The 16,012-nt window shown below is 31.4% G+C and overlaps 1 protein-coding gene across 4 annotated transcripts in view; it reads right to left on the reverse strand.

Annotated features, from left to right (window-relative positions):
- LOC148601038 (forkhead-associated domain-containing protein 1-like) overlaps positions 1-16,012 on the reverse strand; it is a 38,553-nt gene that overhangs the window by 15,827 nt on the left and 6,714 nt on the right. For 2 of the 4 annotated variants that reach the window (XM_088554222.1, XM_088554221.1), the window contains 7 exons: positions 7,580-7,892; positions 6,856-6,932; positions 6,005-6,241; positions 4,440-4,610; positions 1,563-1,655; positions 1,008-1,085; positions 198-410 (listed from right to left, as the gene is read on the reverse strand). In XM_088554222.1, the coding sequence (XP_088410348.1) occupies positions 198-410; positions 1,008-1,085; positions 1,563-1,655; positions 4,440-4,610; positions 6,005-6,241; positions 6,856-6,932; positions 7,580-7,892 (1,182 nt within the window). Of the gene's footprint in view, positions 1-197; positions 411-1,007; positions 1,086-1,562; positions 1,656-4,439; positions 4,611-6,004; positions 6,242-6,855; positions 6,933-7,579; positions 7,893-13,845; positions 14,541-16,012 lie in introns of those variants that run through there. The other 2 variants (XM_088554224.1, XM_088554223.1) reach the window with 2 other exon arrangements.

The following is a 16,012-nucleotide window of genomic DNA, read 5'->3' on the forward strand; positions in this document are numbered from 1 at the left end:
AAAATGCATTCAGATGATTGATCATTGAAATCACATGACCTTGTTAGTTGATCAGTTTTAATATTTTCATTTTGTTAATATTGCTTTTTTTCTTTTTTAAATCTGAGAAAACTTTCACAATTATTTTTGTGTGCTTTATTCTGAATCAGCCAAGGTTCCAGAATGATGAGAACATATATATGTATCAACATATTTACCTTCTTAGAGGCCTGTTCCATATCAACTCTGACCATCCTCTCTGCCCTCTGGACATCTAAAAGCTCGGCCTTGACTTTCTCTACATCTACCTCTAACTTCTTTTGAACACTTTGTTCTTCATAGATTTTCAGTTTCATCTTTTCTAACTCTTGTTTGAGGCTTACTATTAAATCTTGCTGCTCTTGTGTTTTGTTTTCTGCTGTTTTGAATTTCTAGAAAGGAACAAAATTGAGACTTATGAAAGTCAACTTTAAGCAAAAATTAAGATCGCCAAAATTTGTTGTACTCTTTTTTTATTTGAAATTGACAAACTTAAACACCCACTAAAATGATTAACCATACAGTCTAAGTGTAAGAAAAAGATTGGCAACAGGTAACAGACAAATTTGAAAAATACTTAACCATTGTTGCTAAGCTTTGAAGTTGATACTTAACCTCACATTACATGCATTAATATAAGGTAATAAAGAGGTTTTGGCAATTACTGCTTAAAGGGATTTCATGACTTTCAACATATTTTAATGTAATTTCAGAAGTAACAAGCTTTCTAATTGGATAAAAAATTTTGTCCTTTTCTCAGAAACCAAATTTTATAATGTTACTGTGATGTCATCAACCTTTTTTGATGATATACTCATTGAATTTTGATGCTAAAATTAAATTATAATGAATATGACTGCCATATTTTTTCAGTCTGTATGAAATAACCTCAATGCCTGTGGTGCACACTTTAAAATAACCAGCTATGCAGGTTATTTAGTGTGCACCATGTGATCGAGGTTATTTCTTCATTCCTTTAATGTACAAACCTGTCTCAGGCTAATTAGTTCCTTCTCCCTTGCATCCTTATCTTCTGTTGTTCTTGGTGTTTCTTTTGGCTTGTTCAACTGAAACAATGTATATATCTTAAATAAAATTCCAAACAATAATTAGGCAGGTCCAAGAGTAACGGATGCTTTAGTATTTTTTGCAGAGCCCTTCTTTGGTTTTTCTAATGCAACCATTCCAAATACATGGTGATGAAATATATGGCTTATTTTAAATTGGTTACAATGAAATACACAGCATTATGCCACTTTTATTTCCTGAATTGAATAACAAAATATCTTTCTTCATCATGCTATCTGTGTCAAAAGCACTCTTGACACAGAAAAATTGATTATAATTATTCAGGAGGAACCTGTGGCTGAGTGTTAACTTTAGTACATGTATTTAAAATCTAGCACTTTATCATCAGGAACATCCTTCAACAGCTAATTTGCAGCTTACATAAGTTTAATAACAATGACAGTGCTATACCATTATACGACTGCAAATTACTTGCAGTTGTATAAAAACCATCACTTTTCAGTTACTCCCATTACCTTAGCTGTCATAGTTGTGATTTGTGAGTCTCGCTCACGTAACTCTTTCTTTAAGGTTTCTATTTCCCGTGTTAGTTTACTTATGGTTGAATCCTATAACAGAAAAAAATGTCAAATTAAAATTTTCTGATGCAAATATGCCCTGCCTTACCTTAAGAACAACTTGGGATTTCAGATGATCTCCATAACAACCATATAAAGGAACACAATGTCAAGGTTAAGTCAGAGAAGACAGTTTTTCTAAAAATGTTCTCTTTTAGAAAGAAGTAGTTTAAGTTACTTCTTTGCCTGAGAAAGGAAAATATTTATTTTCAAACTGTGAGCTTTACCAAGCATGTTAAAATTAAAATCTTATGATCAAGAATTGAGAAATCTTCTTAATCAAGACTTGACTGAAAGAGAATACCATGAAAATTGTAGGAAAACTTGGCAAATATAAATGGTGGTAAATTAGTTACAGAAATTTAATCACTTTTTGATTGGGGTTTAACTCCCGAGCTGCAATATTTCAGCTATATTCAGGCGATGAACATGAAGTAGATGATAAAATGAACATGAAATGATGATGAAATGGAAAATGGGATGAGACACAAGGATAATGGGGTTGACAAATTTTGATTGCCACTGGAAATAGGGAAAGGTGGGTAGGGTTGGGCAATTTAGCCTCCTGTGGTGGAGCCCTATGGTTCCTACTCCGGGGGAATACCACAGAAGGGTTCTTTAACGTGCGAGGAATGTGGCATCTTTCCCAACACGATGCACCACTATGATTTGCGGTCAGGTTTTCCGTATTATAGCCTGACAACCCCAGCATGTAACACACCAGGGGTACCCCATTCCACCGCCTGGGGCACACAACCCAGTTGTTCTGTGGGCAGAGCGCCCTAGTTAATCACTTTGAAATTGTCAAAAATTTGAGTGTTCATTGAATTTGTGTAAATGGGAAAATAAACCCATAAAACTGCAAAGGATCTATTAAGGTAATATCATCTGAAATTTTGGGGTTTTTTTTATAATTAGGACAGTTCCAATCAATGAAATGATTTAGCCAATGATCATGCTTGTACTGCATTATATATTGAAATATCTTAGTGTATACATTAAGCATAATACAGTCATTGTACAGACATTGGTAATTCTGTATAATTAAGTCTAGCAAAATGATGCTGAAAAAGTATTGTATTCTTTTGGTAAAGTTTCATAATAGCACAAATACTTATGTAGTGCAAAAAAGACGGAAAAAAACATTGCCCACAATCCACTGAGAAAAAAAAATCAGTAGTAACTGTTTATAATTCTAATGTTGAATTATTCAAATTTCTTGTCAGTTTCAAGATTTTTCTTCAATGTAGTTTGAGATGATGTTAACATCAAAACAATCTGTGAATTTATCAAATTAAAAATGAGATCATGATGATACAATATTTTTTGTAATGTATAAGCACTATCAGAGTGCTTCTTCAAAATATAAATAATGGGTACACAGGGCTTCCAATTAACTTCCTAATTGTACAGGACTAAGATTAGATAATAAGTCTAAAATTGAGATTTCTCTTAAATCCTTGAGATTTTTCTGTAAGTTATCAATATGAAGTGATCTGATTGGTGGAAATTTTAGTTGTGAAAAAATTGGAGGAATAACTCATTTCAAGAATAAAAAGAAACTTGGCTTAGGCAATTGAATCTGTTAAGCTAAAGGTCAAACAGGTGAAAATTAAATGCCATATATGAAGCATATTTGTTAAACTGATCAAAGGCCCAGGCCTTATATTTATGTTATAATCACAATTTCAACAGCCCTATCACAATTAGGTAGATCATGGACCCTTTCTAATTTGAAGCCCTGGTACATGCACAAGCCTAAAAATACATATATCTACAAGAATCAGGAATATACCAAAAATGTTGAAATATGCATATCAAAATCCAACTCCTCTGACAATGTAATAACATAACCACCTTTTTATCTCAGATGTTTTGCAGAAATTTAGAAATATTTTTTTTAAAATGTGCTTTCCATTAAATTAGCTGCTTCTGAATTTTCTATGTGAAACACAATGCAGAAAAAGTGTTAAATGTATGAAAATGACAGCAAAACTAGTTTAAATCCTTCAACTTTGATTAAAAAAAAAACTTTATCCAACACTGTCAGAGTTGTGGCTATATATGTCGAAGTTACAACCACTGCCTGATTTTTCCAGAGACTGGCACTAAAAAGACCAACTATACAATAATAAATGCTGAGATATGTATCACATATATATTAATGTATAGTAATACTGCAGTAATAAGTTATGATAGAAATAAGGAATTATAGGTAGAAAGATATTTGTTGGTACCAAGTTACACTAAATGCTGACAGTTTTGTTTAGATTATACCCTTTCAGAACACTGAAGATCTAATCCAAATCGCATATTAGTTTTTAAATATCCTGTTATTCAGAAAACTTGTTACCAATAAATGAAAAAAACTACTTCTGTTTAAATTCTACAGTAACTTCCCATGAAATCCAGATCTGTTCACCTAAATCTATACAAATTTGTAATTTTGACCTCAATCATCTTACCAGTAATTCTCCACACCTAATATATGTAGTTTTATATTCAGAATCAGAATTTGTTTTGAATTATAAGAAGTCAAAATCTATAAATTATAACCCACTGAAGTAAACATCTCTGGAAATCATGCAAATGGTAAATTAATTCAATAAACCTGATTCCCATTCAGTTTAAAAGATACAGTACAGTTCATGTCAAAAGTAAATGATATTCATCTTCCAAAAACCTTTGTGAGAGAGAGAGGTACCAGTGCCAAGCAAAGCATGCAAAAGATGTGCATTTTATCACCACACAAAAAAAGTGTGTCAACCAACTTACTTTACTAGACATGTCACGCTGCATCTGCGTGACAAGCCCTGTCGTAATACCCTTGTCTTTTTTAACCCGTTCCAATTCATTCCTTAAATTGTTTAATTCCTTATTTTTCTCAGCAATTTCTTCAGGGAGGACAACTTTTGTCTCTGTTTTCACGGTTTGAAGGGACACAAGCTACAAAATTGTAAATATAAACTAACTAACACATTATCTAACCTTGTTACTTTGTTTATGTCATTTTAACAAACAAAATTTTTAAACTTTTTTTTTCAAACCAGTAATTTGAAATGGCAATGATACCAAAAAATTATGGAATAAAATTTGATGCAAAAATGTACTTCAATTCTAGATTTCCCAAATATTTATAGTGAGTGATTTCAACTAAAATTCATCTACTTGAACAAAACTAGCAAAACATATATAGACATCCATTCTATCACAACACAAATACTTGACCCATGTAAAAATAAGACTTATAAGTCACTCTTTAATGAGGTACAGCCAAAATAGTAATTTTACATATTAAAAGACCAATGAACATTTTTTTGTATCATGAAACAAAACAAAAGACTTCATAAAAAATATGTAAAAAGTATTTGGAAAACTGGGAAATGTTTTTTTCTTTCTCTAAAACTAAACTTAACAAACCACCTTATAAATAAAAAAAATTCTATACGGTACATATTAAAAACTATATTACATAACACAATGCTCAAATGAATATTAGAAACTATTCTTTGCAAAAAAAGAGGGGGGGGTAAAGCAAAATGGGAGACTAGTTTGATAAATTAAATAGATAATTCATGCAGTTAAAAAATTAAGTTCTGAAACTGTCATGGGTCAAATATTATACAACAAACGTGTTAGGTGACGACATTGTTAACATCAGTTAATCACATGGAGGTTCAACACTTGGTGGTAAACAGTTAATTAACATGTTAACAAGGGTAAATCACAGCTTAATGGTACTAATTCAATCTTCTATAACAATGTAGGGAATCGTTACAACACATGCAGAAATCTACCGATACATAAACATTGTTTACAATCTCTAGGGGTCATTCAAACTGATTTTAACTCATTCTTAATATAACTTGCTTTTCTTATTTTACCAATATAAAAAATCTCATAAACTTCTAGCCAAAAATCTCAGGCTTTAAACCAGCAAAATATCTAACTAGCAAACCATTTAAATACTTTGCATTTTGTTTGTTTCCTAAAAAAACTGGTCATTTTAGTGATTATTTGTGAGAATTGAGTAAATTACCTCATGAAGTTCCTATAAAAATCAATATTTAAAATAAATATTGCAAGTAATTTGCTTAAAACATATCATTACTATAAAAATCTTGGTCCAAATACAAAGTACTATTATCTGAACATATACAAGAAGAGGGGATAGAAAGCACAGGAATTTTTCAGAAAGGAATGTCAATGTAATTAATTTTGCTTCAATTATTATTTATTTTAATTTTTATTTTTGAAGGGAAAGATATGTATGGGACATAATTGTTGTAAAAAAGTTTCTTTTTAATGTATTATTATTCCACTATATTTTATCATCTTACCTGTTCTCGTAAAGAGGCTATTTCCTCCTTTTTGGCAGTGACTTCATTTTCCAATTGAACTAGTTTCTGTGTAATGTCCACATCAGCCCCAAAAATTGTAGGTTGTTGGTACAGCCTTTGTTGAGCCTCTGACAGTTGGGACTGGAGTAACTGTATCTGCTGGTCCCTTTTGTGTCCCTCCATCTCTAAGACACGGAGACGAGAAACTTCTTCCTGTAGCTGCATAATACGTTGTTCCTAGAAAAGGTTACATACATGAGGTTATGGTTATTGAAACATTGGTCAGAAATAATTTGACTTCTAGAAACTTTTGGTTGCCATAACATGAAGAAGGTAGCATTGGCCACATTTCCTCGAAGTCTGCAACCCTCTTCATTTTTTTATTTGGAAACTGATGTGCCAACAGAGGAAACTCAGACAATTGGTATTGGCTACCAGGATACATCCATTTCAGGGAAAATTTGTCTTAAGTTTGTCAAACTTAGTATATATATTAAGATTTGTAAATCTGAGATCTACAGGACTTAAAAATATTAATTTGTGTTATTTTCTGTCGAAGATGTCAAAATAAAAGTAGGATAAAAATACTGTCTAAAAAAGATTACCAGGCAAACAAAGAGAAAGTAATGTTAATATGCCTCCCACTTACTTGTATTAATCATCTAGAATGGTTCCAAGGTATTTTCAACCCTGTTTGTACAGTGACCAGACTTTAAAAATCATTACAATTTGGAAATGGCTTAGAAATACTGAAAAAGAAATGCAAGACAAAACCTTTCCAATATACATCCTAAGCCATTGATCCTATCATTGATTGCCATCATGTCTTTCAAAGTACATGTAATACATACCTTCTCCTGAAGTCTCATGGTGTCTGTAGGGGTTGCTGTCTGTCTTCCACTACCAACCCAGCCATCTCTAGATGGAGCTGTAACAAGCATTAAACTCATGTACTTTACTAAGAAATGGAAAGAAAGGCCTTTATATTACATGTACTATGAGACCACAGGGTGAGGGATAGCTGTAGGACAGCTATAGTTATGTCAGCATATGGGTAAGCTATGGATTAATCTGGATATAAGGTTGTGATTCTGTCAAAAAGGATACTGATATAATTTGACAGGACTGAGAGAAATTTAACACTACTTCCCAAGAACATATACATCAGAAGTGATTGAATGCATTCTGCTTAGTAAAAAATTAACATTTGACTATTAACAAAATTACTGAGAATCTCAGGTTATGGCCAGTCTGCTTAAAATTTACATGGAATGGAATAATATAGTGTTTCCTTATGCATTTTTTCACAGACTCATAGTAATTAAATATCAGTTGAGTCAGTGGCACTGTAATGCAGGTAGTAGATATGATGTTATTAAAATTCACAAAAATCTCATGCCTAACACAGTCTTGGAAATTCAATTTCTCTTTTAGAAATTACGTGTGCTCTTAAATTGTGTAGTTGGTTGTTTCTGTCTTTGAACTCTTTGTTTTGTTTTTGTTTGAATTTGGAATGATTTCTTCATGATGGTTGCTATCGATAGACTAAGAGGAATGATCATCATAGCTTCTTACGTCTTTGTGTAACAGGAGATGCAGCAGGTACAGGAGTACCGCCAATAGTCTGAAATTTCTCATATGTTCCCTGTGTTCTCCTGGTGGCACCTGCACTAAGTGGGCGTGACCTCAATGTAGGTGGACGTGGCTGAGGACCTTGATTGACAGGTGTCCATACTGTTGATGGTAATGTAAAGGTTGCTGTCCCTGTCTGGAGGTAAGGAAGAGGCTGTGACTGAACAACCTCAGCAGCAGAGTAACCAGCATTGTCTGAAAGTAGGGTCAGAGGTTGTGTCCATGCTGGTCTCTGTTGGACAGGGGGATAGGTAATCTGAAAAGAAAAAACATTATTACCATTGTCAATAAACTTGTTAATACATGATTACTAGGTTCTCATTATAAATGAAAATTATTTTGTAGAGCTTCTCAAATAGATTCTGTTTGGATTACAACATTTAGAAGTTTTATATATGTCAGTTTTCATGACAGCTACCTGCTAAAATAAAGGCAAGGTAGCAGAAAGATGTTTAAGTAAGTACATGTACAGATAAAAAAATTAACACAAATGTGAACATACAATATGAACAACCCTAATTCTCTAAAGAAAACCATACTTTAAAAAAAATATGTGCTTACAAAATGTTGACAAATGTTGAGAAGTTAAAATCCACTTATTAAAAATCTTTACAGTAACTGGTTCAGAAAGCATGTTACTTATGATACAATTTGATTAGTTTCACCGACTATGTATATCTTCCTAAGTTACAATAACTAAAAGAAAAAACAAAACTATAAAATTAGAATTGACAGTGGTTCTGTTAATTTAACTGAAAATGACATGTTAATTTTTGTGAATCTGAGAAAATTCTCCCATTAGTTATGTTACAAAGATCAATTTTATTATTAACAAAATTTTACTTAATATTTACTATTAGCAAGAATAGTAGTGAAAAATACTCTATTCTTTTATATTTTACTTTGTGGAGTGTAAGTATAATATAGGGGAAAGATGTTAAGAGTCTCTAAATTATTTATTGCCAGTCATATTTTTCACATTAATATAAACATTGCAAAAAGCTTAGTAGCATAAATTTGATTCACTTGTTCTGTTCGACTTGTAACTGTTTCAGATACTTTCCCAGTTTTCAGCTGATACAGTTCATTGATAGCGCTTTACCATTTGCACAAAATTGCCCCTTTCAGGCATTACAATGCTACTGTTTTTGTCTGCCATTCTGTGACCCCTTTGGTCTATGGCTAAATTTTTATTCACCGAAATCTGACGAATCCTATTCCATCACTTGAAAAACACAGTTTATCAATAAAAAGTTACTTCTCAAATATAAGAAACACAAGTAGAAACAAATAATTTCTGAATAAATTCACACAAAATCTTATCAAGCTCATTAAATGCATGTACAACCTCGGACACCACATGACTGCAAAATGTACTTGGACAGCGACACCTGGTTGTTCTCTCATGGGAAATTGTATATATCACCAGTTTAATAAAACTGAAAGCTTATTGACAGAACCATCCAAAGCATTATTCAGTGAAAGACTTAATCCATGAATAGAGAATATGTAGAAAAAGGGGTGCTGTTATTTTTCATTTCAGATGTCATTTGAAAACTGATTGATTGATTGAAACTTGATATCCATTGGTGAATACATTTGCAGGAATGAAGAAGAATGTTTTTTTTTCCTATGCATGTTATATGAAAAAAATTGAATGGATTGATTGATTAAGACTTAACATCCATCAATAAATATTATAACCTCAGAAAAAAGACCAGAATCACCAAAGTACATCTCAACAAACAAAATTAACACCTTATTCAATACAGTTAAACCTTCTGTAAGCCATGAATATAAATCCAAAGAATCAACAACTGTCATTCTTCTTTTGAAAGAAAATTTCTTTGTCAAACAGCAATAAATTCAACTTGAATACTAAACAAACAAGGGCCATACCAAAGAAAAATTGAGCATGTTTAAAACATATCTTACTACTGGAAAATTCCAGTGCATATTCTGGAATTAAAATATCTGTACCATCATAAAGTATGCAGTTCTAATAATGGCCATCTACTTAATCTTGAAAAAAAAACCTTCGATGTCTAGATTAAATAGAACTTTGAGTGAACTTAGAGATATAACCCTGTGCTAAACCAATACCTTTGAAAGTATTCAACAATAACTGCCTTGCTTTATTCAAATCATAGATGCTTAACCTTCCAGTAACACATTATCAAAAGCCATTTTAGCCAACAATACAGTTTCAGATGAGATGTTCTAACAAAAAAATAGAAAAACATATATACAAACAAGAAATTGTCTATACACACCAAATATTTTGATTGCACAAAATATTGTAAGCCCTCGAGGCTTAATTGAAGTCACAACTTAGAAATCCATCAATGCAAATACCATTTTAAAACTAGAAATACTCCAAGTACACAAAAAGGATACCCATCACTGTAACTAGACAACCTCAAGTTAAATAATCTCACTATAAATGCATCAAAACTATTATTTTGCTTCTTGTACATCTTAAAATACCTAACCTTCCTGTAAAATTTCATCAAAATTCATTAAGCATTCTTTTGAAGTTGTGCTTTTTCAGCCATTTCCCAAGTTATTCAATAATTCAATAAAATATCTAGTACACATTTCAATCTATCATGGGACAATTTTTATTCTTAGAGTACAAATGGTGTACCTTTCTAATCTTTGAGTTTACATTAAGCCTCTTTATTAAAGTAATGACTTTCTCATCATACAGTTACAAGTATCACTAACATCATATTACAGAAGTTCAGTGAGAGGAGCCAGCCATAACATTTAATTATAAAAAGCAATCAAGTTCAATTTCATTAACTCAGTTGTATGATTGTCTCACTAAATAAAAAAAACATTTTCCATGTGATTTAGTTAGTACAAGTCAATATTGTTTATCAAAAATTTTTAGTTGTAACAAAAACAAATAAGACATAATGCATACCCTAATATCACAATATTAAACTTCACTATTAATAATTTACTGTTTATCCAATAAATTCATATTAGTTTGCCTTATCAGGAACATTTGGGGACTTCAAAGTAAAAATAAATTGTCTGTTTTCTACTGTTTATCCAAAATATTATAGATCCTCTTTAATCAGGTTTTATCAATCAGACGTACTAAAAAGAAAATATTGATTATAGCTGTTGTAATCAACTAAACATGTATCACCATGGGCATCTTAGTCTGCTAAATTGAAATATTCAATTATGCGACATCATTTGGAAGTTTTTCCTGCTGGGAGTCTAATTTGGTCCTATTATATTCTCTTACTAACATGCAAAACACTGTTACTTAAAGAGAAAGCTTAATAAAAGTATTGTTTGTCGATTTTTTGACATTTGAAGAAATCATACTCAATTGGTATAGCCCAATGGGAGCGTCAATGATGCAGTAATAGTTCCATTGTATTCAAAGCAAAATTAACTTCAAAGGAAACTACATAAAAATGTAGCAATACTAATCTTGGAAATAATGAACTGAATCGAGCACATGATTTACGCATTGGTCTTTCTAAAAATCAGACAGGATGTAATTCATGCATATCAAAAATCCATCGAATTGAGTTTTATTTCTTTTTCAGAAACAGTTACTGATCGCATAACCATTCTTAGTTTATAGTTTGATTATTGCACTTTTGAAATTAAAATTATATAGATTGTACATGAATTTGGCACAATGAAAGAGTTATTGTTCTTGATTTTGTTAGATTTGGTTGATTTTAGTGAGAGATAAATGTATGATTTTCTCAAAAGTTCAGATCTGAATACAGCAATGAATATCATTATGTAAAAATGTAGCACATGTAGACTGAAAAAGCACCATTTGTTTGAGGGGTTTTCTACACTATGAATCACTTTACCTTTGGTAGTGTCTGAATTTTAAGTGGACAGGTACTTAATGTACCAGGAGCTCCAAAATTTTACAAGTTTTCACATTTTGGGATGATTAAGATCAATATCCCTTCACTTAATTTTGTAAAAATTATTTAAATTATCCCATAATTTTTCATAGTGAAAAGTTAAAGATTTTAAACAATAATATTTAAAAAAAAAAAAAAAAAAAGCCTTTACATAAAGAAGTAAAGACATTATTAATAAGTCTAACTCCTTCTAAATACATGCAGAGGAAAAAAATGAAATGGGGAATGTGTCCAAGAGACACCATACAAAACTGAAAATAGAACAAACAAAAAAATAAATAAAAGTCAGTCTACGGACCTTCAATGGGTAGTGAAAATTTTCTCATACCCTGATTCTACCTAATTTTTTGTGTGGTTACAAGTCTCACAATAATAGAAAGTGAACCTACTTTAAAAAAAAACATAAGTAGAATTCATAAGATCCTTAGGTCTGTCTTGTAGTTGAACACATTGAATTATGGTTATGTCAGACCCTGATAGGTCTAAATCTAAAAAAAAAAAACCGTCCATGTTAACTCTGAAGGCTGTATATCATTCTCTTAAATATGATGTAATTCTATAGACTGAGACGCAGCCATATTGTTAAGAAATACAAAAATGATCATTGATACTCAAGTGGAGAAACATTTTAAGAAGAATAAAAAAAAAATACTTTATAGAAATTAGAAAGCTGAAAAGAATTGATATAGAACTTTTGTAGAGGCTATTGATTATAACTAATTGAATGTATTTAAAAATGGTTTAAAGTTTAAATTAAATTGCTTTGCTGTGTTGACTCAACAGTTTCTATGTACAAATAATGTTGTTTCTTCACGCCTCAAATCTACAAGTTTTTCCCACATTGTTTTAAATACCATGTTAAGCTTGTACCTATCATTTCAAACCATTTAAAAACTTATCTTTCTGAACTCTATATACAATAGCTTGTCAAATATAAGGCATGCCTTTGTAACTAGGGGGTCATTTATCTATTAGATTCATAATCTTCCCATTGCTGTGCACCAAATGCATGTTACACAAATTAAATTTAAATTGATGAATAAATTCCAACCACATATGGAGTTGCTCTTTTCAGTCTGTAGTCAATCAAATAATGAAACTCAATGAAAAGGGTTGTTTGTTATATTACATAGCATTCAAGAAGAAAATTTGGGATTTGGGAAGTTTGAAAAGGGGACCTTGTAACACAAAAAACTTTCCATAATACGTTTGGTACTGCACATAAAAATTAAATGATTTATATGAGACATTGTTTGCTGTATACAAATTCTGTGTAGAAATAGTTGTTTATCTTTTTTGATTACCTGAAGGCGATAATGAACAATAACAAGTTAACAATGAAAATTGAGAAAAAGTGTTATCCTGTTCAAGAGTTGGTATGGAAATAATTATTCATGAATTTCAGCACTCAATTTAAACATTTTAGCAACAGTCGCAAAAATATGAAATACAGGCCCAAGTATCACAAAAATTATTGAAGTCTGAGAAAATTTTATACAGTTTAAAACTGTTTGCGATGTTATCAATTTCGAATACTTTCATAGGGGTTACCATGGAAGCTAAGAATATTCTCGGACTTAAGTATTTTTAAAGTTTTGTGGCACCAAGGCCTGGGCTATCAAGTGCACCTCTTGTAAGAAATCCAGTGTAAAAGGGAACTTGTCTACCCTTGAAAATGAATTGTGCAGAATTCTGTATATCTAAAACTTTTTGTTGGCGTAAGTATCTAATATGTTCAAACATTAGCACAATGCTTTGGACCATTAAATACAGGTCATCTTCAATCAGGAAGCAGCTAAGCTCTTTTTTTTTCACTTCAAGACTTTGAAAGTTCTACTTTATACTTGTTTTTTTTTAATCAAAAGTCCACCCAACTTAAAAGTGGAGTGCTCATAACATGCATAATGTAGAAAAAGTGAAACTTTGAACTGTTTAATAAATGTACAAGTCCCATTGGACCAGGTGCACACGCTTTTTTTTTCACTTTGAATCTTTGGAAGGAGAGGGTGTATTACATATTTACATGTAACTTTCTTCTTTCAACGAAAAAAGCAGGGTTTTGACTTTCCCAAAAAGTTGGAAGCAGAGGGTGCATAACACAATAATTAACTTTCTTCTTCAAAGCAGAATAATTTTTACCATTCCTACTTAAAAGTGAAGTGAAGTGAAGGAAACATTGTAAAGTTTACACAGCTATCAAATATATTACAGTGAAATTTTAACTAATTAAATCTGGACATGAATACGCATGGTTTTTTCCAGCTATTTAATTCTTTAATACCAAAAGAAAACAATTACCTTATTGTTGTAATATGTCATAACTTTGAGGTGGCGATAATCCAAGGCGATAAATTGTAATCCCACAATAGAAAATTGAACCGCATACAAGTCAGGATTTTCACCACTGCATGGTAATATCTTAATCAATACACATCCTTATAATTCACTACCATTTTTTCCAAAACAAATACCTAAAAAAAATTCTTATTAGAATTTAAAAAAAACTGCTCACAAGGGTTTTGTTTTTGTTTTTTCTCTCAATCCATCAAGTTTAGAGTTGAGGTATTTTATTGCACAGATAAACCTTTAAAACAACATTTATCTAAACCGGTTAAGTGTTAAAACATCCTTGAACATGGTTTCTGAATATTTTGTGTACTTTCCTTATCACTAATTCATATCCAAATACCAGTGCCAAAATTGTTTACTTTAAAAAATCAATTGTTAAAAAATACTCCAAAGTAACAATCATGATGACTTATCGCCACTCAGAAATAATTGTCCAATTTCCATTCTAACTTTAAAGCCAATTAATTCACTCAGAAAAAAAAGGTCTTTAAGCCTTCAGGAATTTTGAAAGTCATTGTTCTGTAATTTCGGTATATATCCTAAAGTTGAAAAATATAGAACGTTAACGACAAAACTTCACTTCTTTATTAAGATCAAGTCTTCATGTACACTGTCAACATGTCTGAAGTCGCACATAGAGATATCATCTAAAATATTCTATAATTAATAGGCTGTGATTCAATATATAGCACCAAATACTGACGGAACAACCGCTCGGCTGATCTTAGAGTTACGCTTATACAATCTTTTGATGGGGGATTTAAAACCTTTAACAAGGTAAGCCTATTAGTAAACCATCAAAGAAATTAAACCTACAATGGGTACAAATATTATGTGTATTCCATCTATTAACTGGGTTATAGGAGGAAAGGTGTCAAATTGAACTTTTGTTAATTAAATACCAATTGTTGAAACAATCATATACATGAAGACATGGCTTTTCCCTTTTTTTTTTTACAGATATTTATGCATATTTCAAACAGACAGCCTATTATTATGCTTTCAATTCTAATAAATTTACAAACCTAAAGAATATGTAACAGCTTGTTAAGTGATTTACAGATAGGATCCTGGTAATCCCTCAACTTCAATATAGCATCTTGCATCTAAAAATTTTAGCATGATATTTGTATTAGTCACTATGGGAAGTTCTTTTTCTATAGCATCCAGGTAAAAAAATAAACTGGAAAGGCAATGTGATGCTACATTATATATGGTCTGGGGAATTCACAGCTGGTTGAAATAAGGCCTTCTGAGCCACATTATATATGGTCCTGGGGAAATCACAGCTGGTTGAAATTAGGCCTTCTGAGCCACATTATATATGGTCCTGGGGAGATCACAGCTTGTTGAAATAAGCACTTCTGAGCCACATTATATATGGTCCTGGGGAGATCACAGCTTGTTGAAATAAGCACTTTACTATATCAACTTTTGAGCCACTGTCCACTTAAAAAAAAAATCCATTGACCATTGTCGAATGCTTTTAGACTTATTCCATTGTTTTACTGATTCTTTCACACATTCAGTGAGCCAGCTAATTTGTCTTCATAAAATAACATCTTTCAATAAAAATTAAGGGATTGAATGTTTGTATGAAGACAAGAGCTTAGATTGGACAGATCCATCAAAAACTTCAAAAGAATGATAATAAAAAGACAAGATGTACATGTACTTCAAGAAATACCAATAACACAGTCACAGATAAAAATTTCAAGAACAAATGAAAGAATACCTAGCCTCATATATCAACTTGAGCATAGATAAAAAATTGAATTCTATTGAGCATATATCTTCCAAATCAATGATTGATTAGTGTGCTGGTGTTAAAATTTATTGATGGTTATAACTTCAAAATATATAAATTCAAAATCTTTGATAATTAAATGATTGATTGATTGTTGGGGTTTAAAGTCCAAGCAGCAAGATTTCAGCCATATTGAGACGATGAACATGAAATGGATGATAAAATGAACCTGAAATGACGATGAAATGAAAAAAAAGGATGGGACACAAGGATAATAGGGTTGACAAATTTTGATTGCCACTAGAAAAAAGGAGGGATGGGTAAGGTCGGGTAATTTAGCCTCCTGTGGCGGAGCGCAAAGGTTTCTAC

Source organism: Perna viridis, chromosome 12 (assembly GCF_037379345.1).
Source record: "Perna viridis isolate PV_CMFRI_1.1 ecotype Kerala chromosome 12, ASM3737934v1, whole genome shotgun sequence".
In the NCBI taxonomy this organism is placed as follows: Eukaryota; Metazoa; Mollusca; class Bivalvia; order Mytilida; family Mytilidae; genus Perna; species Perna viridis.